At 42.5% G+C, this 26,133-nt stretch overlaps 1 protein-coding gene and 1 pseudogene across 3 annotated transcripts; both read right to left on the bottom strand.

Moving 5' to 3' along the window:
• Nucleotides 1-332: 332 nt before the first annotated feature.
• On the bottom strand, nt 333-25,653 carry TMEM165 (transmembrane protein 165). Of its 3 annotated transcripts, XM_036334301.1 has the most exons (6): nt 25,212-25,412; nt 17,618-17,843; nt 7,538-7,713; nt 6,833-7,012; nt 2,629-2,734; nt 333-1,446 (listed from the first exon to the last, which is right to left on the bottom strand). In XM_036334301.1, exons 1-6 carry the CDS (start codon nt 25,410-25,412, stop codon nt 1,370-1,372), a joined length of 966 nt encoding a protein of 321 aa, XP_036190194.1. In that variant the 3' UTR covers nt 333-1,369. The 3 variants fall into 3 exon arrangements, with proteins under 3 accessions (XP_036190194.1, XP_036190213.1, XP_036190203.1); XM_036334320.1 differs by lacking the exon at nt 6,833-7,012 and having other exon boundaries at nt 25,212-25,653; XM_036334310.1 differs by lacking the exon at nt 2,629-2,734 and having other exon boundaries at nt 25,212-25,649.
• LOC118662497 lies at nt 14,968-15,155 on the bottom strand (annotated as a pseudogene).
• Nucleotides 25,654-26,133: the final 480 nt, after the last annotated feature.

The following is a 26,133-nucleotide window of genomic DNA, read 5'->3' as shown; positions in this document are numbered from 1 at the left end:
TTTTTAAAAAAATATATTTTATTGATTTTTTACAGAGAGGAAGGGAGAGGGATAGAGAATTAGAAACATCGATCAGCTGCCTCCTGCACACTGCCCACTGGGGATGTGTCTGCAACCAAGGTACATGCCCTTGACCGGAATTGAACCTGGGACCCTTGAGTCCGCAGGCCTACGCTCTATCCAGTGAGCCAAACTGGTTAGGGCTAAGTAAGTGCTTTAGAACCATGCGTGGCCTGTTATTTTATATCAACTTTAGAAACTAATCTATAATTCCTAATACTACTTTGATAAACTAAAAAGTTATAAACTTGTATGACAACAGGGAAAACAAGCACTGGTCATACCACTTTTATTTACATTGTATCTGTTACACTGCTTATTCAATATAGAAAAAAATACGAATACACTCATTGTATTCTCCTTTAATTTGGTAATTTCACATTGTCAAATATTGACTCTTTTATATTGGGTTTCCCACCCAATTTTTTAAAAAGTAAGAATGGCCTGGCAAACAATTCTTGTCATATTATTGATATAACAATACAGCTGTCCTTTGGTATTGAGGGGGTTGATCCCAGGACCCCTTCCCTCAACCCAAGGACACTCAAGTCTTTTATACAAAATGGTGGAGTATTTTCATGTAACCTACTCACATTTACTTATAATCATTTCTAGATTATAATACCTCATACAATATAAAGGCTATGTAAATGATATACTATATTTAAGGAATAATGACAGGAAAAGTCTGTACATATTCAGTACAGACACAACCATTCATTGTAGGCCTAACAACAGAATATACATCAGCAACAATGTAACATTTTTTTCAAGTATTTTTGATCAGTGGTTGGTTGAATTACTGGATATGGAACTTGTGGAAGAGCTGACTAATTAGTACACTTTTCTTGCTCTTTTTTATTATTTCTTTAAACAACCTAATTTTGGAAAGACTTAGGATTAAATGGCTGCTTACTGGCATGAAGGAAAAATTCTAAGATAAACATCTTAAAGCACCTCAGTGATTCAGGGAAAAAAAAGGTATGTATTCCTTATAAACTAGTCAGTGCTGAAAAAGAAACTCAAATGGTAGACCCCACTGCACAATGGTTCTGTATATACTGCCCCCCTACCAAAAGCAAAAAAGGTCCTTAAAACAAAGACCATATTAACATGATTATCCTGGAGAAGAGAAAAATCCACACTTAGACGTCAGGTTTCTTTTAAAAATCCATGTTGCAAATAGAATCAATGATTATTTCTTTTGGACATCATAACTCATTGCTACAAAATACAGTATTTTCCATCACTTTTTGTTTCAATGTACACTATGTACATAAACACAAGAGTTACATGAATAAAGAGCTTCTTAAAAACCAGAATCAGGACTTATAAATAGTGCAGAAAATGCGAATGCCAAAAATACGATGCCTCCTATGATTGTCACTGCAAGAGAAGAGAAAAAAGTTAAATAATGCAAAATTCCTGAGGAAGCCAAGATGGTGCCCATTATTTTTCCAGTCAAGTATATTAACCTTAAAAACAAATTAGAAAGCTTAGACCAGTGGTTCCCAACCGTTTTTTGGCCATACCCCACCTAAGCATCTCTCAAATCCTGATGCCCCCTGTGACATATAATTCTTATTATTCAAAAAGTGAACTCCTATTCACATGGAGGAAGCCTAAAAGGCCATTAACTTAGTCTAAACAAGCTTCCAAAGAATATGGCATCCATGAAAGAAAAATAAAATAATGAAAGGACATCTGAAGTACTGAGGAAGAAATCGCTAAGAAATTGTTAAAAAAAAAAAAAATTGAAGTGATAGGAAAAAATAGCAAATGAAATTTCAAAACATAATAGAGAACTGAAAAGCATAAATATGTCACTATATTGTATATACTGTATATGAGGCCCCTAGGACCGTAAGAAATGCAAAAAATTCAGTTAATAACTCATTCTTGAATTGCCCCCCTTAAAAGTCAAATTGCCCCCCCTGTGGGCTGTGTGCACCACATTGGGAACCACTGGCTTAGACCCCATTTCCACAGCAAAGAAACACTTAACATGCCTGACTTTGAACAGTAAGAATGAGTGTTTCCTCCAGCACTGCTTTGAGAAATGATAGAACTGTATTGACAAGCAAAGTAGAATTCATCTTAAAACCAGTTATAAAAGAGCATATCCAACAACTTCTGACTAGCAAAGAGCCATCTTTCGGGCCTACCAGGTACGTATGAGAATTTCAACAGAATCAGAAAATACAGTCTTTACCTATGGTTCCCAATCTTGTAAGACATATTTTTAGGACCAAAAGTTCTCATATTTCCACATGATGACTGTTTTACTGCAAATTAATCTTAACAAAAAGCTACCATGAATCCAGTAATGCTTATGGATGAATTTGTATTTTACATCTACACATGCGAAAAACAGTCCATGTTTGCAAAAGCAGGGGCAACACAATGGACCTCTTGAGAGATTTTTATTACAAAGACCAAGTCTACTCCAGAAGTAAAAACATTTAAATAATTAAAATAATCTGCCCCTTTCTTTTCTGAGCTCTCTCAGTGATTCCAAGAATTAAGACATGGCATTGTCTTTGTAATTAAAAGAAAAACAAAACGTACCAGTTCTGACAGAGATTTTTTGTGCTATCATTCTTCCTCCAATTACAGCCAATCCAGTGCATAAGCAGTGTCCCACTGTCCCTCCCACAGCTACACCATAGGGGTCCTGGAAACAAAGCAACATTAATTTAAAACCAGGGTTGAAACTGCTATCTGAGAAAGTAAGCACTGAAATGGAGGTCAAAACAACTCAAAAAAGCACAAAACCATTCTAAAAATTACGATGTAGATTTATGAAACATGTAATAATAGCTGCTTGAAGGAATATGTTTCAGTTATACTAGGACTAGAGATAAAAGAAAAAGTGTAAAATCAAAACCCTAACTCAATCTTTCAGCTGTTGTTAAACTTAATTCACAGACATTAGTTAGCTCAGTGTTAGGGCGACTTCTCTTCCCGAAGGCAACATCCGTTTGTGAGGAAACTTGGTAACCTTTACAGTATAGTCTGACTATGCTTCCTCCGAACAGAGACCCTGCACCCTATTCTCCACTGTGTCCTCAGGCACGGCACCCAAGTGTCTCAGTGACAGTTCTATGGATAAATAATACCAATATGATTAAAAAAGGGGAAGCAATGGAGAAGGGGTTTATGGATGACAACAGGATTTAAAGTAGAGAGTGTCGCCCTAGCTGGTTTGGGTCAGTGGATAGAGCGTCGGCCTGCGGACTCAAGGGTCCCAGGTTCGATTCCGGTCAAGGGCATGTACCTTGGTTGCGGGCACATCGCCAGTAGGGGGTGTGCAGGAGGCGGCTGGTCGATGTTTCTCTCTCATCGATGTTTCTGACTCTCTATCCCTCTCCCTTCCTCTCTGTGAAAAATCAATACAATATATTTAAAAAATAAAAATAAATAAAGTGGAGAGTGTCAAAAAAATAAAAATAAATAAAGTGGAGAGTGTCAAGGGTCAGTTAAGTTCAGTGGTGAATAAGCTATGGGATTGAATATAAAAACGCTGGGAGAGAATGTTGGCAACACAGTGACGAGGAAAGCAAGACCGAAGGGATGACAGAGGAAGAGGCACTCAAAAGAGAGTGAAAAAGATGGCCAGGTAAATAGTCTCCCAAGATGAGCAAAGTGGGACCTGTTCTGAGTGCTACAATGAACTCCAAGCACTGTATCAACATTACCGGTGAGGCCAGAAACTAGAGTTCATTGGGTTTTGTAAGTAAGGAAGTAGTACCAAACCCTGTTTCCATCAGTCAAGTGCTTTGAGACTGAGGGGAAGAGAGGAAGAAGGTGGTATCTGGAAGAGAAGTAGAACTGAGGAAGGGGGAAAACAATTTTAGATGAGAAACATCTGTAGGCTAAAATGTTCAAAAATTCAGGTGGGAGAAAGGCAAAGATTTAAACTTTAAGTGGGGACATGAGGGCTAGAATCCCAGGAGGTAAGGGACTGCCAGGGAATGGGTGGGAATGAAGTAGAATGACTTCTGCTTCTAAGTGGCAGGTGAGGCTGCTAAGGAGTAGACAGTGTATGTGCAGAAACTAATGAAATGGAGATGGTTTGAAACACCTAGTGAGACCAGGAGAGTGGGACTGCATTTCCCAAAGCGTGTAGTGCAACTTCTAAAACTGGTAAGCTAGAAGATGCTTTCACTCTATTTGAAAGTGATATTTGGCCCAACTGGTGTGGCTCAGTGGTTGAGCGTCAACCTATGAACCAGAAGGTCCCAGTTCAATTCCCAGTTAGGGCACATGCTCAGGTTGTGGGCTCAATCCCGTGTGGGGCGTGCAGGAGGCAGCTGATCAATGATACTCCTCATTGATGTCTCTCCCTCTCCCATACTCTCTGAAATCAATAAATATATATTTTTTAAATTATATTTGAAAAATCACTGGATTAAATTAAATAGTTCCTTTAACAAAGGATTTTTCGGTATTTGTTATTTTCTATACTCAATCTTCAAAACAAAAAACCAGGATGTATTACTGCCAAATTCAGTTGACCCTGGAACCTTCTCATTTTTTTTTTCTTTTTTGCTTAGTACCCATTAACATGTCAAAGGACACTAGGATTCTGTGGAATCCAATGTGGGAACACTAAATTATGTTGGAAGCAGAAATGATGTTCAGACTAAAATGGACTGAACTAGAATGCATGGTTTATACAAAAAATTACCAAAAAAAAAATGTTAAGGGAACAAAAACATATATCCCCATGTTGCTGGTAGTGTGGAAGATGGCTAATACTGAGTGCTCATTGTGTTGGGGACCCTACATGCATTATATTGTTTCACAGAACCCACAAAATAGGTCGCAGGAGGTGCTGTGGAAACGGGATCACCCAGCAAGGGACAAACCCAGTCAGCATGTGCCGCTAGACCAAGGTCACTCATACAGACGGAATCCTGAGCCTTTCACAAGCCACTGTGCCACTCAGATGATAGTGTTAAGAAAAAGGCAATGATTCTGTCCTCCTGATAGCCCACCCATAAGACTGCCACCTCCACAACAAAGTGGTCACTTACTTTCAAGTCCCAGTTCTGTGATCTGAAAGCCAATAAAAGAGGCTGGATATCAAGAAAATGATAGGGCAAAGCCAATAAAGTGACATTTTAAAGGAAAGTTTGTTTTAAAATATAGGAATTAAATGAAAAGCCAAATTCTATTTTTTTTTCTTCCAAAATACAGCATTTTTGAAGCTCCTCTGACAAAAGGGCCCTGCTCCAACTACCTCAGTCCGGGCCTTCAACTCCTATATCTTAACTGAAGTCTTTGTTAAGGAAGTTGTTCTTTTATAATATTTCCTAGGAGTGAAAAACATTGTAATCAAGCTAGTTATCTAAATTCTACCATCAGATAAAAATAATGTAAGTTAGCTCTGCCGGCGTGACTTAGTGCCTGAGCGCCGACCCATGTAACCAAGAGGTCGCCCATTTGATTCCATCACAGCACATGCCTGGGTTGCGGGCTTGATTCCCCAGTGGGAGCCATGCAGGAGGCAGCTGATTCATGTTTTTCTCTCATTGATGTTCCTCTCTCTCTCTCCCTCTCCCTTCATCTTTCCCTAAAATCAATAAAAACATTTTTTAAAAACACAAAAATCCCAGAAGACAATGCAATTTATCAGATAAATAATATTGGTGAAGATCAAGAAAAGCCTGAAAAGTAGCAGCACATTCTGAAAATTCCACAACCTTCTCAGCTAATATCAATAAATCTGAATATTAATAGACTTCATGTAAAACTTTACTATTATCCTCAAAAGAAAGATTAAACATTTTTAAAAAACAGGTATCTTTTAAGTAAGTAGCTTTTGATAACTACTAGTATGAACAAGATATAGAAAAGGCTAGCAGACAGACCTGCCTTGGCTCTAGTCCCTGTCCCTGCTACCCACTAATGCATGTTCTCTGACAACTCACCCATCTCTAGGCTTCAGGTGGTTCATCAATAGAGCAAAGGCTAGAAACATGATCTGAGGTCTTTTAGGGCTTATCATCCTAGGACTAAAACTTAAATTTTCTATGTCACCTCTCCAACACTCTACTTATTTAGCACAAGGAACAGAAGAACTTCAAAAATTATATCAATTTATGTTCTCAGCTACTATACAAAGGAAAGTTCTGAGAGAAGAAAGCCAAGCCAAGCCAACTGTCACAGCATCATTCTGGCAAAACTGAAGAGTATTCAGCAAGATGAATCAAGAGAGCAATTAAGTTTACACACAAGAATACCATCTCACTGACTGTAGAAACTGGGAGATCAGTTTTAACCCTTTACAGTCCAACCTCGAGGCTGACTCAACAGACCAGGCGCTAGGAGCAGGTCCAACGTCGAGCAATAAGAACATTAAAAAGTTCAACATTCAAACCCATCAATTAATTTGGACCAGACTGTTTGAATTCCAAAAATAACAATAGACCGCAAAGGGTTAAAGAGCAGGCGAATTACTAGCTACAATACTCTCTAGCACAGTGGTCGGCAAGCTGCAGCTCCCGAGCCACATGTGGCTCTTTGGACCCCTGGGTGTGGCCCTTCCACAAAACCGGCTCTTCTGCGCACGGGCACGAAGTTTCAATCGCACTGTACGTGTGCACCCGCACGTGGTGTTTTGTGGAGGAGCTGCACTTGGGGGGCCGAGGGGCCGCATGTGGCTCGCGAGCCACGGTTTGCCGACCACGGCTCTAGCATATGAAAAAACCTGACTCCGTCCAGGGTCCTCCGGAGCAAAGTAACATTAGTTATTATGCTCACTTACCTCTCTAGCTGCCAAAACAATGGTAGTCAGTTGAGAGCGATCGCCCCACTCTGCTAAGAATGTTAATGTAAGTGCTTGTACAAAGATGGGTGAAATAAAATGCAGCCACTTTTTCTGAGGTATCGTGCTTGTACCAGTTTCAACATCTCCTGGTCCATTTAAGAGTTTGGTTCGTTGAAACTAAATTAAAACAAAACAAAACACAAAAACCATTGAACTGAACAAAATAACTTAATCTTTCTTTAAAAAGTGTTTAAATTCTATGGATTATTCTCCAAGAAACTAAAGTTATGTGACCCCAAACTTAATTTTTGAATCACTGTCTCACACAGCGACAATACCATGTTCTCAATGCATGCATTCCTCCCCAACAAAACTAATCGAACAGTACTTCCTGGTCCTTTGCTAACCTAGGTACTGTGGGAAAAAGCAGTTTCTGCTTTCAGAAGTGTGTAATTAATCTAAGTGACCTGATTTCACATGTTTAGTATTCAGCCCCACCTCCTCTCTTTACCACATTCACACTAACCCAGAGTCTCATCACACCCAGGTGCAAGAATGAAAACTAAGCAAAATAAGCTATTTTTGTGTATCCTACTAGTACACATCACACAGCTATGGATAACCACCGGAAAACCTCTGGACAGTGTTTATTCTTAGTTGAGTGCCTTTTTGGTCAAGATATTTATCAGTGCTATGACTTACTTCTTCATCTTTTTTCTTTAATTCTGCTTGAACTTCTTCCAGTTCCTCTTGACCTTCATCTGGACTCATCTTTAAGCCTTCCCGGAGCATTCGAATGCCAAAAATGGCAAATAATGCGGTTGAAACATAGTAGGTATACACCCTGGGGATGACTGTGGTGGCATAGCCAAACAAAACTGGAAGAAAATGCCACGGGATATCTCATTAATTAGCAAGTATCACAACCTTCAGAAACCATAATTTACTGTTTTAAAAGAACAGTGGTTTGCATTAGAAGCTAATCTAATGCGTAATAACCTTAAATAATTCCAATTCTTTCCCTTCACCAATATTGAACCCTGAGGTCTAGCCAATGACCTAAGATAGCTTATCAAGAAATCAGTGTTCCTTGCCCAGCCAGCGTGGCTCAGTGGTTAAAGTATCAACCTATGAATCGGGAGGTCAGGGTTCAATTCCCAGTCAGGGCACATGCCTGGGGGTTGTGGGCTCAATCCCCAGTAGGCGGCATACAGGAGGCGGATGATCAATGATTCGCTCATCATTGATGTTTCTATCTCTCCCTCCCCTTTCCTCTCTGAAATCAATAAAATATATTTAAAAAAAAAGAAAAAAAGAATCAGTGTTCCAACTGAAGATGGCACGTGTTCCACAGAACTCCTCTCTAGACATTTTTAGTACTTTAGGTAGAAGGTAAACTTTGTTGTCTTCTAAGGATCCTGAAATCTTATAACCTGGAAGCTACACCAAGTTCCTATGGAAGTGGTATTTCTTCATCTCAAATCTTTAAATTATAAACTTCGATAGTGAAAAACTGTAACAAGATTCTCATATGGTGTGATTTAAACTCTGCTCCTTTGTAACTATTTAAAATAAATCTTACGAAAGAAAATGAATTCCTTATACATATTAAAATAACATTTACAATAAACTCAAACTTATTCAGTAACAATCTTTTCCATTGTTAAGAGGACAATTATGTAAGCTATTCAAAAACTATACTTGGACCTACATCAACAACCCAAATACCGCCCTGGCCGGGTAGCTCAGTTGGTTGGAGAGTTGTCCCAATGTGCCAGGATTGCAGGTTTGATTCCCAATCGTGGCACATGCAGGAGTCAACCAATGAATGCATACATGGGTGGAACAGCAGGTTGGTGCCTCCCCCCCTTCTCTTCCTCTCTAAATATAATTACTCTTCCTTTATAGAATGGGTGCAACACTTATAAATCTGCCTGAACATCAAGTATACAACTACATAGGTGAACTAGTCCCTATTTCATTGTATTACAAAATTGAAAAAAAATTTTAAATCATGTTTAGAAGTGTGCCAAACCTATGCTGATATGCACATCTATATTTGAACTATATTTGTGTAAGTACACACACACAAATGGACATATATTTTCTAGCTCTGTCCAATAAAAGGCCAAGAAGCAAAGACATCTTAGTAACAGCCATTTTTCACCCAAATCTTGTGGGGGTTTTTTTAACCTCTCCTCTTATGTGGCATCTCATCCCTGGGTTTGCATTCCGTGTAGCTCTGCTTCATCTCCACCTTGATAAACGCTGACTTTGGGGAAGTAACTAAAGTCATAAACATATTGGAGTTGTCTGAGAAAGAGAATGAGTTAGGCCCACTCTAGACACAGACCTTACAAAACACCTGTGGCAGCCAGCACCTGGGGGTGCCAGAACACATCTGGCTGCTGTGGCTTCCCATGGCTGGTGGGGAGCAGTAGGAGCGGTTTGCTTGATGCGGGCCATGGGGATGCCTTGTCTTTTGAAAATCAAAACCAATGATAAAATAGACAAATAAAGGTCAACCTGCTTTTTATCACCATCATACACAGGCAAATTTGGACAATGTCAGTGACAAGCTCCTCTCTCTTGGGGCAGGCCTGTCCTCACTGCTGGAGATACCTTAAGATCTCACTAGAGCTGGAGTCAGCAGACATGGGCTAGGTCCTAGCCCTGCTGTCAGGGCCTGCTACCCCCAGATCTTGGTTTCTAATACCATTCCCCACTAACAGGCTCCTAAGAGAAGTGGCTAATTCCAACACTGGGCAGAGAAGATACAAGATGAGTCTGCACTATCGCGTTATAAAGAAAGTAAGAAGAGCAAAAACAAACAATGGGAGCATGTCAGAAGGACACAGGAGCCAGCCTGGAGGGCCCCAGCCGCCAAATCTGGGACAACTTAAGCAACAATATAGTGAAGTAATTATAAACCACTGGAAAAAGAAATTCGTGAGTTTATACTAGAAAGACAAACCAATGGGACAGGAGGAAGAGCTCTTTGTAAAGTAGTATGCAGGGGTCATTGGGAGTGCGGTGGGGTACTGGAGTTAGCCCATTTTGCAAGCATCAAGGGAATATTTAAATCGTAAGGAGTCATCAACTGATACTAAACTGAGGGTAATAGGGTATTTGCACTGTCTTAAAAGTCTCCCTAAAGATTGCATATTAGTTGCAAAGGAAGAAAAAAAGAAATCTTAACTGAGTGAATAAAACTAACATCATAACGAGGGCCAAATAAGATGGTCTTACAGGGTCAAACCTCAGCTATGTACAGTTCTAGTCAAGAATGCATAATCTCTTATTGGTGTTTTGGGTTTCTTAGGATATATTCCTAGAAATTGGGTCACTGTGTCAAATGGCAGTTCTATTTTTAATTTTTTGAGGAAACTCCATACTGTTTTCCATAGTGGCTGGACCAGTCTGCATTCCCATCAGCAGTGTACTAGGGTTCCCTTTTCTTCACATACTCAACAGCACATGTCATTTGTTGATTTGTTGATGGTAGCCATTCTGACAGGTTTGAGGTGATACCTCATTGTCAATTTAATTTGCATCTCTCTGATGATTAATGACTTTGAGCACTTTTTTCATATGACTCTTGGCCATCAGAAAGAATATATGCACCCCTATGTTCATAGCAGCACAATTTATAATAGCCAAGATCTGGAAAGAACCGAAGTGCCCAAGAGTAGATGAGTGGATAAAAAAGCTGTGGTGCCGGCCAGCATGGCTCAGTGGTTGAGTGTCAACCTATGAACCAGGAGGTCCTGGTTAGATTTACGGTCAGGGCACATACCGAGGTTATGGGCTATCCCCAGAGTCTCTCATCATTGATGTTTTTATCTCTCTCCATCTCCTTTCCTTTCTGAAATCAATCTAATCTATCTATCTATCTATCCATCCATCCTATCTAATAAAAGAGAAACATGGTAATTAGTGTACGACCACTACCCTTCCCATTGGCTAATCAGGGCGATATGCAAATTAACTGCCAGCCAAGATGGCGGCCGGCAGCCAGGCAGCTTGAAACTAACATGACGCTTCCTTGCTTCAGTGATGGAGGAAACCAACGTTCCCGCCTGCCTTGCTGGCCTCTGAGCCTGCAGTTTGAAGCACTGTAACAAATATAGAAGCTAAACAAAACCCCAGAAACCTGCTTTCAGCAAGCCGAGCCGGGATCTCAGAGCTGGAGTTATACATTGTTTCGATTATAGAACCTAAACAAACCAGATGCCTGCTTTCAGCAGCAGAGGCCTCAGAGCTGGAGCCAGAGCTAAAGCTGACCCAGAATAAAAAAAGAAAGAGAAAAAGGAGCAGCTGGGAGCTTCCATCACCCGCCAGCCTGAAAACAGCCCTCAGCCCCTCACCCAGACTGGCCAGGCACCCCAGTGGGGACCCCCACCCTGAAGGGTGTGTGACCAGCTGCAAACAGCCACCATCCCCTCACCCAGGCTGGCCAGGCACCCCAGTGGAGACCCCCACCCTGATCCAGGACACCCTTCAGGGCAAACCAGCCAGCCCGACCCATGCACCAGGCCTCTATCCTATATAGTAAAAGGGTAATATGCCTCCCAGCACCGGGATCAGCATGACAGGGGGCAGCGCCCAAACCCCCTGATCACCCTGTGGCTCTGTGTGTGACAGGGGGCAGGGCCACACCTCCCTATCAGCCTTGTTCTGTTCGTGACAGGGGAAGGTGCCCCAACCCCCTGATCAGCCCTGCTCTGTGCCTGATAGGGGGGAGCTCCCCAACCCCCTGATCACCCTGCGGCTCTGTGTGACAGGCTGCGGCGCCCCAACCCCCTGATGGGCCCTGCTCTGTGGGTGATAGAGGGCGGCAACCCCCCCCTCCCCCCGCAACGGGCCCTGCTCTGTGTGTGACAGGGTAGAGCCATAACCTCCCCATCGGCCCTGCCCTGAGTGTGACAGTGGCGGCGCCCCAACCCCATGATCAGCCCTGCTCTGTGTGTGACAGGGGGCGGTGTCCCAACTCCCCTATCGGCCCTACTCTGTGAGTGACTGGGGGGAGCTCCTCAACCCCCTGATGGGCCCTGCTCTGTGCGTGACAGGGGCAAGCTCCCCAACCCCCTGATCAACCCTGCCCTGTGTGTGACAGGGGGGAGCTCCCCAACCCCCTGATTGACCCTGCTCTGTGCGTGACAGGGTAGGGAGCCCCAACCACCCTGATCGGCCCTGCTCTGTGCGTGACGGGGGTGGCGCCGCAACCTCCCTATCGACCCTGCCTTGAGTGTGACAGGGGGTGGTGCCCCAACCCCCCAATCGGCCCTACCCTGAGCGTGACTGAGGGTGGCATTGCAACCTCCCCAATCCGCCCTGCTCTGTGCATGACAGGGGGTGGCGCCCCAACTCCCCAATCGGCCCTGCTCTGAGCCCGACCAGGGGCTGCACCTAGGGATTGGGCCTGCCCTCTGCCACCTGGGAGCAGGCCTAAGCCAGCAGGGCGTTATCTACCGAGGGGTCCCAGACTGTGAGAGGGCACAGGCTGGGCTGAGAGACCCTCCTCTTCCCCCCGAGTACACAAATTTTTGTGCATCGGGCCTCTAGTATCCTATATAATAGAGAAACATGCAAATTAACCATCCCTCTGCTACACTCAAGCCACGCCCACCAGCCAGTCAGGAACAAGTATGCAAATTAACCCAACTAAGACGGTGGTGGTCACAGAGCTGCAGTGAGCAGGAGGCTTTGCTGCCCGTGGCGATGGAGGAAGCTAAGCTTCCTGCCTTCCCTGCCTGGCCCTCAGCTCCACTCAAGGCTACAAAGTTTCAATTATAGAAGATAAATAAATCCCAGAAAAAAAAGGAAAGGCTGGGAGCTTGGGTCGCCAGGGGGCATGGCCAGCCTTAAAACGGCCATCAGCCCCTCACCCAGGCTGGCCAGGCACCCCAGCGGGACCCACCACCCCAACACCCTGAAGGGGCTGTGGCCAGCCTAAAAACAGCCCTCAGCCCCTCACCCAGCCTGGCCACACCCCCATGGGGTAAGGGTCCCCACTGGGGGGCTTGACCAGCCTGCAAACAGCCATCAGCCCCTCACCCCGGCTGGCCAGGCATCCCAGCAGAACCCCACCCTGATCTGGGACACCCTTCAGGGCAAACCAGCCAGCCCCCACCTGTGCACCAAGCCTCTATCCTATATAATAAAAGGGTAATATGCAAATTGACCCTAACAGCAGAATGACTGGGAATGACTGGTCACTATGACACACACTGACCACCACGGGGAAGATGCTCGATGCAAGAGCTGCCCTCTGGTGGTCAGTGCGCTCTCACATGGGAGGAGCTCTGCTCAGCCACAAACCAGGCTGACGGCAGCCAGCACAGCAGTGGTGGCGAGAGCCTCTCCCGCCTCCTCAGCAGTGCTAAGGATGTCCGAATGCAGCTTAGGCCTGCTCCCCACTGGCAAGTGGACATCCCCCGAGGGCTGTCAGGCTACCAGAGGGATGTCTGACTGCCAGCTTAGGCCTGATCGCCCGGGGACCGGGCCTAAGCCAACAGGTGTACATCCCTTGAGGGGTCCCAGACTGCGAGAGGGCACAGACCGGGCTGAGGGACCCCCTCCCAGGGTACAAATTTTTGTGCACCGGGCCTCTAGTGTACACACACACACACACACACACACACGGTATAAACTAGTATATAAAAGCTGTATGTGGTACATTTACACCATGGTATACTATGCAGCTGTAAACATGAATCTCTTATCCTTTGAGATAGCATGGAAGAGCCTGGAAAGTATTGTGTTAAGTGAAATAAGCCAGTCAGACAAAGACAAGTATCACATGATCTCACTTATATGTGGAATCTAATTAACAAAATATACTGATAAAATAGATCCAGAGACATAGAAGTATGAAACAGACCGATAAATCTCAGAGGGAAGGGGGGAGGTAGGTGGGAAGAGATTAACTGGGGAACTTATATGCATATATGCTTAGCCCAAGGACTCAGACAATAATGTGATGAAGGCCTGGGGTGGGGTGAAGGGGGTTAATGGAGAAAAAAAGGGGGGGGACATGATACTTTCAACAATAAAGATAAACTCAAAGAAAAAAAATAAATCTCAATCTAATCATGAGGAAATATCAAACACAAAATGAGTAACAGTCCACTAGAGGGGCTCTATTCTTTTAAAAATGTAAATAGTCTAAAACACAAGAAAAGGCTATGTAAACATTTCAGATTAAAATACTAAAAGATCCTGCTATAGAGAATATTAGGTCAATTAACAAAATATGGGTGATAGATTAAAGTAATGTATCAACCTGTGTATAACGATACATATTAAATTGTGTATAAAGCCCTGGCTGAGTAGCTCAGTTGGTTAGAGCACTGTCCCAGTACCCCAAGGTTGAGGGTTTGACTCCATCAGGACACATACAAGAATTAACCAATGAGTGCTAAATAAGTGGAACAATTAATTGATGCCTCTATCCCCTTCCTCTTTTTCTCCTTCCCCCTGTAAAAGTCAATAAATAAATAATTTTTTAAATGTATATATACATTATACATCTGTAAGATATATAAGTTGTATGTACATGTACACATATATCTATATATACATTGTGTGTGTACATAATTTTATTTAGATTTAGATAAATGGATAGATAGGTCACAAATGCTAAAACAAATGGGGTAAAATGTTAACAGGTGAATCTGGATAAAAGGCATATAAGTATTTTTTGTAGCTTGATAAACTTAAAAGATTTTCCATAAAGAGGTTTTAGTATTTTTTAATGAAATGTAGCAAACCTTTTTAAATGTGTTGAAAACTTAGTTTCCCTTTTATCTTCAGGTAATATTTAAGAAACAACAACAACCTGCGTTACTACTTACCCTTAAAAATCCTATCTTTGGGATGCCTTGACATCTCCACAGACAGCAAAAAACACCTGGTATTCTAGCTGTGATGTTCTTCCCTAGTTACTGTCCCTCTATTTTCTCTTTCTTTGGGAACCTTTCCTCTGATGCTCAAGCACTTTTTCTCTGGGAACAATGAGAGGTTAGGTTACTCTCTTCATCAAGTCAGAAGAGAGCTACAAAAGTATGGCCCTTCTACATCTTGGCAATGTATTTGAAGTGAAGATACAGATTTGGGAATCACTAACTTATATCAGAATTGATTCTAAACCTTGCTCCATACTAGCAATAAGTTGTCATGGACATCTAATCTAATTTTATTATTAATTTTTTTGTGGGAAGGGGATCACAGGAGTCAGCACATCTGGAGTGCAATGGATAAATCTCACCCTGGGAAAACCACCTTCGTAATCATGGTACCTCCCCTGCCAGGTCAGTATATATAAACTAATTTTTAAAATAATAGTTCTATCGCCCTGGCCAGGTGGCTCAGTTAGTTGGAGCATTGTCCCGCAAACTAAAAAGTTGCTGCAGGCTCAATTCTCAGTCACGGCACATACCTGGATTGTGGATTCAATCCCCAGTCAGAACATGCAGGAGGCAACAGATAAATGTTTCTCTCTCTCCTCCTCCTCCTTCTCTCTCTAAAATTAATAAAAATGTGTCCTCAGGTGATAATTAGAAAAAAATAATAGTAACTATAACTCCAGTCATATAAACTGTTAACATTTAGAGACCTAAAGAAAATTTTCAGCATCTTTTAAAACACATTTTATACATATTTTTTGCTCCAAAATAAATACGACAGTGTGATCCAAAAAAGATTTTCAAGTAAAAACTTGTAGTAATTGTTAAAGTTCTATGACAAAAGTAAATGAAAATAATAGAAAAGATCAATGTAAATTTCTAAATGTTAAAGAGTTTATTCATGCTTTTTTAAAGAAATGATGGTGATAGTGGCTATCAGATTGATAATGGTATTTAGAGTCCACTGGGTATGTTTTAAAACAGGGGTGGGGAATATCCAGCCCACTGGCCATAAAAGGCCCTCAAAATCATTTGGTCTGGCCCTTCCAAGGCATTAGGGTGAGTTAAATGTTTGACCAAATATAGCAGGCTAATTCTGTTTAAATATTTATTTTTGACGGTATTACATATGTCCCTAGCAGGCTAATTTTTAAGTTGATAATTTTGTATGGCCCACAAATGATGTTATAAATATCCAATGGCCCTTGGCAGAAAAAAGGTTCCCCACCCCTGTTTTAAAAGAATGCCATATAGTTTTTGTATACTATACCAGAAATTAGATCTCTGCAACTCCTTAGGCTTAATATGACAAGTCTTAGATCACTTCAATGTGACAGGAGGTACATACTTTTTCAAAATTATTTTAGATACACAAGGAAAAGATTTGAAGACCACAAATAAAACCTATCCTTTCTATAGAACAGGTGAGAAGAGCTGTCAGACACCACCAGCAGGTAGAGCAGCAGTTCTCAACCTGTGGGTCACGACCCCTTTGGCGGTCGAACCACCCTTTCACAGGGGTCGCCTAAGTCTTAGGCCCTAAGACCATCCTGCATATCAGATATTTACATTACGATTCATAACAGTAGCAACATTACAGTTATGAAGTAGCAACAAAAATAATTTTATGGTTGGGTCACAACATGAGGAATTGTATTTAAAGGGCCAGAAGGTTGAGAACCACTGAGCTAAAGGGAGGTGGGCTGAGGATCAGGACAGGAGATAGTAACCCTACTTAGAGCTGAGAAAATGGGTATGAACACAAAGACATCAGGGGATTGATGGAGCCAGCTTCTGGTGAGGGAATGGGCAGAGAGGACAGCCTTCTAGTTATCTAGAAGCTCAAAGTTTCAAAAATAAAATTCTCTGATTTACTGAAACTCATTCCAAAAAAGTAACTTTACCATTTACAACTCTCCCCACTTTTCCCATTTCCTATCAAAATTTACTTTTGAAGAGAAAACTGTTTTTACTGTGAAATATGAATAACACTAATGCTAATTTCTAAAATATGAATAGTCAAATTAATTTAATCATTAAAATACTCGTATGTTTTGAAAGACGTAAACTACTACAAGCATCTAAGCAGCCAGAAATAAAAACTGCTGAGGGAAGAACAGGGGTGAATGACTGAGCACTGTGACCCTATAAGGCAGGTAGACACTATTTCCATTTTACAAATGGGGAACCTGAAACTCAAAGAGGTGAAGTAACTTATCATTCCACTAACACACGGCACAGTCAGAGTCTGGCCCAAGCCTGACTCTAAGGAGGAAGCTTACTATTTTCTACCCAACTACGTGGCACAAGGCTGCTTCTGAATCAGAGACTAAATTATGTTTAATTACTGAATGGTAAGTTTACTTTCTCATGGTCTAATTCTTTGAAAAGCAAGCCTATGTATTAGCAGCACAAACTAGGAATCTAAGAACGTTTCACTCTTTTACTATAATGGGTAACAACAGCTTAATAGAACACAATAACCCAAGAGTTTTTCCACAGTTATTGATATCAAATGTCCTTCAACAGAAGAATATGCAATTCTCTGTGGCTGCTTGAGTTCTACTTGTAAGATATTAGACATAAATAAGCTTATCTGGAATGAAAAGGAAAAAAAAGCAAGAATACACAGCAAAAGTAAGGATTCTAATCCAGTGAATAAATGAGGAGTATGTATCTTTATTGAACAGCTGAACATTTAATTTTAAATGCAGTATAGTTTTCAGGAATTTAGGTACTAAAACCATTTTCTTTTTACAAAACTCTGGAACATCAACCAAATTCCATGATTAATTGAATGATTCAGTGACTCAATATCAAACACCATGCTGTTGCTTAAAACCAATAAACTTATTAGGAGGAAAAGGACACTTACCTGATAAACACGTCATCAAGCCCAAGGCAAGCATAGCACCAGCCAACACTGTCAAACGGTTATAGCGCATTGCCATAATGGCTGCTATAAAAAATGTCTTATCACCCAGTTCAGATACAATGATAACTGATATGGCAGCAACAAATGCATGGATAAACCCCAAATTAGTTTGGGTATCTGTATCTTCTTTATTGGTATGAACTGGGACAGCTGGTGTGAGTCCTTTCTGAAATAAAAAAAATATATATACATCAGCTATTTTTTTAAAGAAGTCATTATTTACAATTCTTTTATTTTGTATGTGAATTAAGATGTTTTTTACTGTCATGGTCATTAGACTTATTTACTGTGTAATCACTTTGAAAGCCATCAGTAATCACAGAACCCTCTAATTGATGATTGCTACAATGCAGATCCAAGTACAATTCTACAAAACTATTTTTAAATAATTGTAGACCAACAATATCCACACATAAAAATTACCTCATTTTCTAAGAATTTGTGAGCTGAGATTAAGTTCTTAGCTTTTTATTTGTAACTGGTGTGAAAGACCAGGGTATGCTTATCAAATATCCAAATAACAAGAAGCTGAGATAAATTTCATTAACACTTTAGAGGACAGGGTAAGATTCAGAAAGCTCTCAACAGGCTGGAGCAAAAGTTGACTGTAGCTAAGATGAGGTCTAATATAGCTGGATATATCGATGGTCCTACACTAACAGCTAAAAATATCCTAAGAGATAATATGGCCTGATAAAAAGACAAACCAGTGCTTTGGTTGATATTCAAGTTGAAAATGTGACAAAGCTCCAAAAGGGCAACAAGCACTTTAAGCACTTTAAAGCAGCGGTCGCCAACTGGTGGTCCGTGAGGTCTGAAAGGTTGGCGACCGCTGCTTTAAAGAGTTAGTGACATGTCCATCATTCTACAATGCTCATTCTTTACCAGTGGTTCTCAACCTTCCTAATGCCGCGACCCTTTAATACAGTTCCTCATGTTGTGGTGACCCCCAACCACAAAATTATTTTCGTTGCTACTTCATAACTGTAATTTTGCTACTGTTATGAATCATAATGTAAATATCTGATATGCTATATTTGTTTTCCGATGGTCGCGACCCACAGGTTGAGAACCGCTGCTTTACCCAAAGTTGCGCACTGGTTCTGAGGCACCACATTTTTAATATTTTATTTTTTATTGATGTTATTTGTTAATTCATACTAGGACCGGTTCTGAGGCACCACATTTAAAAAAAAACTAATCCTAAAATTTATATGGAACCACAAAAGTCCCCAAATAGCCAAAGGAATCTTGAGAAAGAACAAAGTAGGGATCATGCTCCTTGATATCAAACTATATAATAAAGCTACAATCAAAACAGTATAGTACTGGCATAATCACACACACACACACACACACACACACACACACACACACAATCAATGGCATCAACTAGAAATAAATCCTCACTTATAGTCATCCTATAACAAGGGAGGAAATAATATACAATGGGATAAAGACAGTCTCTTTAATAGGTGGTGCGGGGAAAACTGGACAGATACAAGCAAAAAAATTAATCAAAGATATGATTCATGCATGCACATGCACAGACACAGGCATATTGTGAAATCTTGTCATTTGTGACAACATGGATGGGCCTTGAGGATATTTTGCTAAATGAAATGTCAGACAAATACTATATGGTTTCACTTACTTACGGAATCTAAAACAAAACAAAACAGAAAATAGACCTATAGATTGAGAACAAGCTGATGGTTACAAAGGGAGAAGAGAATAAGATTATATCTATATCTATATATTATCTATCTATCTATCTACCATCTATCTATCTATAGAAAGAAACCAATTCCTTTGTAGGCTCTAAGTCTTCAGATAAATACAACCAGAAAGCGCTCTGCAATTATGCATTCACTACCCAGAAGTATAGAGTTAACAACTGTGGGGCAATCTCTGACCGATGAGGGAAGTTGGTTCTGAGGTTCATTCTATAAGGCTCCTTCCCAGTCTCAGCAGAATTCAGTACTAGTCACTCATGCAAAGGCTAACTTGAAAATGCAGTGGGGTACATGCATTTACCTCCTTCCCTGGACTGACAATGTGAAAGAATACTGGCATGTTCTGAGAACAGGAAGCAAACCATCAGATGAATGACTGGGGTAGCAAGATAAAAAAGGGCCCAGACTGAAAATCCTGTATGGTTATGGTCCAGCTTAGAGGCAAGCAAGAAGCCTTTAGAAGTTTTTGAGTAGAAGACACAAACATGATTAAAGCACTGTGACTTATACTACTGTACATCAGGGCTAAAAAAGAATACCAGCCACCAGACCAATTAATTAGGAAGTCAGCTGCTCAAAACCAATGTTAATAATAGGGAAGGAAAAAAATTCTGTACATTGTGGAAAGAAAATCAACAGAACTTTAAAAAGAGGGGAGAATCAAAGATGATGGTTAAGGTTTTCTATCTGGTTGACTAAGAGAAATACTAGTATTCCTACAAGATATGTGGGAAAGAGGAATAAAAATAAGGGATTTGGTTTCAGACACATTCAATTTGAGGTGATAAAAAAGCATTTTAAATGAAGGTTTCCAAGAAGTCATACAAATGGGACCCCTGATTTTAGCCTCAGAGCATGTAACTGGGAGCCTAAATTTATCAGTTAGAGCTTTGCAAGTAGACGAAATTCCCATAGGAAAAGGCCTAGAGATTAAGTTGAAAAGCCTTAGGGAATGTCTATATTTAGGGAAAAGGGGGTGGGAGAAGAGAAAGAAAACAAAAACTGTTTTAGATATTTAGAAAGCCAGGCAAGAGAACACCACAGATGGTCAAGATAGAAACAAACACCATTCACTGAGCTACTTACTAATTAGATGCCAGGTATTTTCATATACATTGTTCAAATACTCAAAACCTTAAGAACTGTCATCCCAACTTAACACAAGAGGAGTAACAGAGGACCAATAATGTTAAATAATTTTTCCCACGTTCATACAGCAAAGATGGGGTCCAACTCTTCAAAAAGTAGAGGTAAGTGTCAAAATGAGAACTGAAAAATAACCCTGAGTTTAGCAATTAGGTAAGGTAAAGTTATACTTCAAAAATGAAATTTCAATAAAAAGTCAGGGGCCCAGCCCTAGCTGGGTGGCTCAGTTGTGGAGCACTGTCCCATACAACAAAAGGTTGCAGGTTCGATTCCTGGTCAGGGCACATACCCAGGTTGCAGTTTTGATCCCCAGTTGGGGCACGTATGGGAGGCAACCGATCAATGTTTCTCTCTCACATGGATTTTTTTCTCTGTCCCTGCCCCCTCCCCATCTAAAATCAGTAAAAACATATCCTCAGGTGAGGACTAAAAAAAGGAATAATAAAAAGACAGGGGCTCAAGCCAGACAATGGAAGACTAAAGCAAAGTAAAAAAGCAACTAATTTCCTAGATAGAAATTTGGTTGATAAAACTGAATAGAAACTACAGGCATACCTCAGAGATACTGTGGGTTCAGTTCCAGACTACCACAATAAAGCGAGCCTCGCAATAAAGCAAGTCGTAATCTTTCTGCTGGTGGAGGGTCTTGCCTCGAATTTGTAAAGAACGCAACACCTGTGAAGCGCAACAAAGTGAAGCGCAATGAACCGAGGTATGCTTATAATGCAGTCAAAATGAGTTAAATCAATGGCCTTCTTTCTTTCCCCAAGTAGGAAAGAACCTATGGGCATGTGTATGCAGACAGGAACCAATAGAAAGAATAAAGATATTGAGGAAAAAAAATACTGGAGGTCAGAGAAAAGGTATGGGAAGGATGATAGTTCTGTCCAGTCTAAAGGCAGAAGGTATGGGCAGAGAAGCAAATACTTAGATGTGTACAAGAGAGTCAGATGCGGTGACTATCATTTCAATTCTGATACTCCACTCTTCAATTATACTATAATGAAATAGTAATGAAATACAGTGTTTTCCTTGGTACAAATACCACTGTTTCATTTTATTTTGGGTCTGAAATCCAAAACATTTACATCTTGAAAGCAGGGTCAACAAATTAAAATTAGAAATTAACTTGCTTTATTCAAAGTTAAAGTTAGTTCCAAATTGGAGAACTGTAAAAAGAAAAAAGTATGCTCATTTAGAAAGTATTCTTTTCTACTTTCATGATCTTCAAGGAAAAAAAATAAGTCAATAATGAAAAAATAATTCCTTCTAGTTCTAGAGTTCAAATGAACACATATGTTTGACTACTGAAACATAACAAGATACCTACATCAGAATCTTCAGCTATACAAAATACTAGGGAAGATGAAGATACTTTCTTGGAAAAAAGACTGATATGCCTGCAAAAAAAAACCCAAAAAGTACTGAACAAAAGTTACCACACAAGAGGTTAGATTATTTAAAGATAAAAGAGTCAGAAGGAAATGCTTAGAATTGCCTTAAAACTGTCTCCTAGCCATTACTTTATTATAAGAAGCCAGAAAACCTTTTTCAGAAGTTGGAAAGTGTGCACAAAAATATACATTCAACTTCAACTATGACACCATGCATAAACCTGGTTTTTAAAAATTGCGCTACAATAAAAGATTATATTTTATTATAAGTTTTCACTATCAGTCGGGCTGGCATGGCTCAGTGGTTGAGTGTCGATCTATGAACCAGGAGGTCAGGTTCGATTTCCAGTCAGGGCGCATGAGGGTTACAGGCTCAATCCCCAGGAGGGACCAGGGAGGAGGTAGCCAATCAATGAATCTCTCTCATATTGATGTTTCTATCTTTCTCTCTCTCTCCCTTCCTCCTCTCTGAAATCAATAAAAATATATTTCAAAAAAATAAATTTTCACTATCGTTTCTTTTCATGAATGGTGTAGTCTGTTTTTTTAAATATTTTATTTTTTATTGTTACTTGTTAATTCATACTAGAATAATACATATTTAACAAATACATTTTTATTTTAATGAATGTTTTAACAACTTTATTTTTATGAATGTTGTTTTTAATGGATTAATAAATTTGGACATTTGAATGTATTAAGTGTTTCACTGATTTTAATGAATTGCTTTGATGGTAGAACACCAGGCAACGAATTTGGCAACATAATGTTCACTTCATTCTGACACAGCAATCCTGAGCAAGAAAAGCATTCTCACATCTCCTGGCCTCAATCTTAGCTATAGAGAGGCTAGAACTGGGAGACTGGACTGCAGGAAGCAGAACTGTTAACTTAATGAAAATGAAAAAAAGTTCAAATATTGTGTGGAAGGCCTTCTCACAGTTAAAAGATAATAAATAAAAGAAATGCCAAGAAACAGTAAATATCAAGAATTTGTACGGGGTCAGATAATAGGCTTTATCAACAGTGCTACTTAACCAGAACAGTTCTTGGGATTTCTAGAATATGCAGCAAATTACAAATTACCTTTATTAAATCTATCTAACCTCCCTCAACTAAAAGGACTTAATGCTTCTTATATTACACACTTAGCTTAGGGAAGGAATAAAAAAACCTGAGTAAGTCACTAGAAGCATTAACTGCATAAATGAATACGAATGATCAACAGTACTTCTTTTCATGAGTTTGTATACTGGGGTTTAATTCTCAAGTTCAAAGTGAACTCCCCCAACTTTTATCTGATCATAGAGGAAAAAAATTCCCAAAGTAGAAAGCTGTTAGAAATTCAGTTATCTTGCTTCAAAGCACCCTGTAAGATATAACTACATTTTAATAATACATCTTTCACTTGAATGATGACCAGTAAAGGAGAGATTTCTCCCCCTCCATTTTCAGAAATCCACTGTCACAGTGGCATGAAAAGGGTAAGTTTAAATAGCCAACCTTTAAAAAATGTCTTTTAACATGCTGTAGTACTCTAAGTAGAGAAAATAGTTGAGCCTATCAAAAAAATTACATGAAAATATAATTAAAACAATTGGATTCTACTATGATATAGAAATTAGAATATATTCCTATCAAAAATATATCAAAATATTAAAGACAAAAATCATATACTGTGCCTGCCCCTTGCCTCCACATCCAATTTCAAAGACAAGGATCCTTAAGGCCACTTAAATATGCTTACTAGATACTGATGACTTTATTTTATAAGACTAGATTTTTCACCCAAGTTGCCTAAAGGGTATTATTTTTGTATCTCAAAAGTTGTTGTATGACTAAAACTGTAATGAAAGGCCTAGAAAATTACATTCAAAATACCTGATCTCTCACTCACAAAGTTATTACTTAGCCCAAAATAATTACTGTTTGAGAAAAAAAAAGAAAAAAAAAGAAACTTGCAATGAGTTAAATGACAGGAGGCTAAATGATAAACTCTATGAATAAATGTCATGAATCAGCATTTCGGAGCTGGAAATGGCAAACAGGGTCAACTCCGCCTAGGAGCGAGGAGCCAGAGAGAAACCCCTTTGAAGGAGGTAGGGAAGCCCTCCCAGAGGGGAGGTATCCGCTGGTTCTTGGAAGGTGGGCAGGTTCTGACCAGTGGGCTTCCAGCCCACCCCAGCCTTTTTCGGGAGACCCTTTGTTGGAGAGCCTTGCCACCGAGCACATGGCACGGTCTCCGGTTCGAGTGGAGCACGTGGGCACGGGAGCGGTGACTGGAGAGCCTGGAGCCCGATCCTGCAGAAACCTGAACATCCTGCTGGAGAAGCTGGCCAGCCATCAGCAGGCAGGGGCCACTCGGGGAACATTTCCGAGAAGTAAAACTGAGCTCAAAGTTTAGGAAGATTCGCCGGGTGGCGACCGGCCCGGTGTCGCCTCGGGTGGAAGGAGTGGGGGTGGGGGGCTGGAGTGCCAGACGCAGGACAGAAGACCTGAATTCAGGCATTCAAATGGGAAGTGAGGAGACAGCCCGGGACTGGTCTAGGCAGGAAATGCTGAATTTGAATACAAGCGACCAGGTGGTTCTAGTAACATCCACTCAGACACCCACGGATCCCTCCTTAGGGGAGAGGCCACCGGGCGCTGGGCGCACGGACATGTCGAGCGGTGGCCCCCTCGCCGCCGCAGCCCTCGGGCTACCGCCCAACACCGACCATCCCCCTGCGAGCCTAAGGGCCGCTTCCCGCGGGCAGGAACACGTTCTTAAAAAGTGAGAGTCACGCTCCCAAAACCCAGGTACGTACATTTGTCAAAAGACAAGACAAAAAACACAAGTCCGGCAAAGCTGAATTGGGGCCAACAGCTCGGGATAAGCTGCTCCGACAATGCAAAGCCCGGCGTTCTTTCGCCCTGGGAATAACGAAAAGCCTCCCGGCCGCCCTCGGGGCTCAACTTCCCGCTCGGGACGAGTGTTCCCCAAGCACCTGGCCGACCGGACCCCGTTCCTCAGCAGCATCCCCGGCCCCCGAGCCGCGGGATCTCCGCGGGCTCCGTCCCTCCCCCGCCGCGCGCGGAGCCGGGCGCGGCCGGGCCTGACCCCGGAAAAGCGCCCCGCCGTCTCCCACCCACCGGGAGCCAGGCCGGGCTCCCTCCCCTCCCCCCTCCCCCGCCCGCAGCCCCGGGCCGAGGGCGGCGCTCCCGGCGGCCGCGAGCCGGGTACCCGCAGCCTCGCCCGCCCCGGCCCGCCCGGCTCACCTCGGCCCGCGGCGGCTCGGGGCCCTGCGCGGCCACGGGCTGGGGCTGCAGCTGCTGAGCGGGCGCCGGCGGCTCCTTGTTCCGGAGGCCGTCTTCGTCGGGGACAGCCCGGACCCCGGCCGGGGCCCACAGCAGCGGAAGCAGCAGGAGCAGAAGCAGCCGGGGCGCAGAAGCGCGGCCGCTCCCCCGGGCCGCCGCCATCCCGCCCACCGAGACGGCCGCCGCAGGAGGAAGTGTGGGCGACGGGAAGCCGCGACCGCGACCGCGACCCCCTCCGCGGCGCCGCCCCGCAGGCCTCGCCGCCGCCGCCTAAGGATGGCTCGGCACCATGCGGGAGGTGGCGGTGGCGCCCTCGGCCGCCCGCTCGCGCTCCCGTCTCCCGCGGTGGCCACACGACTCCGCCGACTGTCTCCGGGCGCCCCGGCCCCGATTCCTCCGGGCCCCGCCCCTGCCCGTGCCGGCCTCCCATTGGCCTGGCGTCTGCCTCGGCGTCGTGACGTCGTCGGGCAGGTTGAGGTGCGGCTCGCGCGCTCTTCCCATTGGACCCGGCGCTCCGGGCAGGTACCTTCGCCACGTTCCTTTCCTCTCCTGCATCCTCCTCGCGCCCCACCCTGGACCCTCTTCCTCGCCCTGTGCCCACCCACCCGGGACTGCGCGGCTCGTTACTTCTGCCCCCTCCCGAGGCTCCTGCCCTGACAGCCAGGCCGGCCTTGCCTTTCTCTTTACCTTGCCTAGATGTCACACCAGCCCCCGCGCCCCGGTTACGTGGCACTTGGCGGCGAGAACCACCACACCTGGCCCGGTTCCGCGCTCCCTCGCGGGTTCTCGACGCCGCCTCCCTCCGTCTTGGCGATCTACGGAGGACAAGGTTCTTAGAGGGCCTGGAGGCGATTATTTAAACAAACCTCTGGAATAGGACTTC

The sequence above is a fragment of the Myotis myotis genome, unplaced genomic scaffold (assembly GCF_014108235.1).
Source record: "Myotis myotis isolate mMyoMyo1 unplaced genomic scaffold, mMyoMyo1.p scaffold_m19_p_1, whole genome shotgun sequence".
Lineage (NCBI taxonomy): Eukaryota > Metazoa > Chordata > Mammalia > Chiroptera > Vespertilionidae > Myotis > Myotis myotis.
Note: the sequence above shows the minus strand (reverse complement) of the source record. Positions and strands in the feature narration are given on the sequence as shown.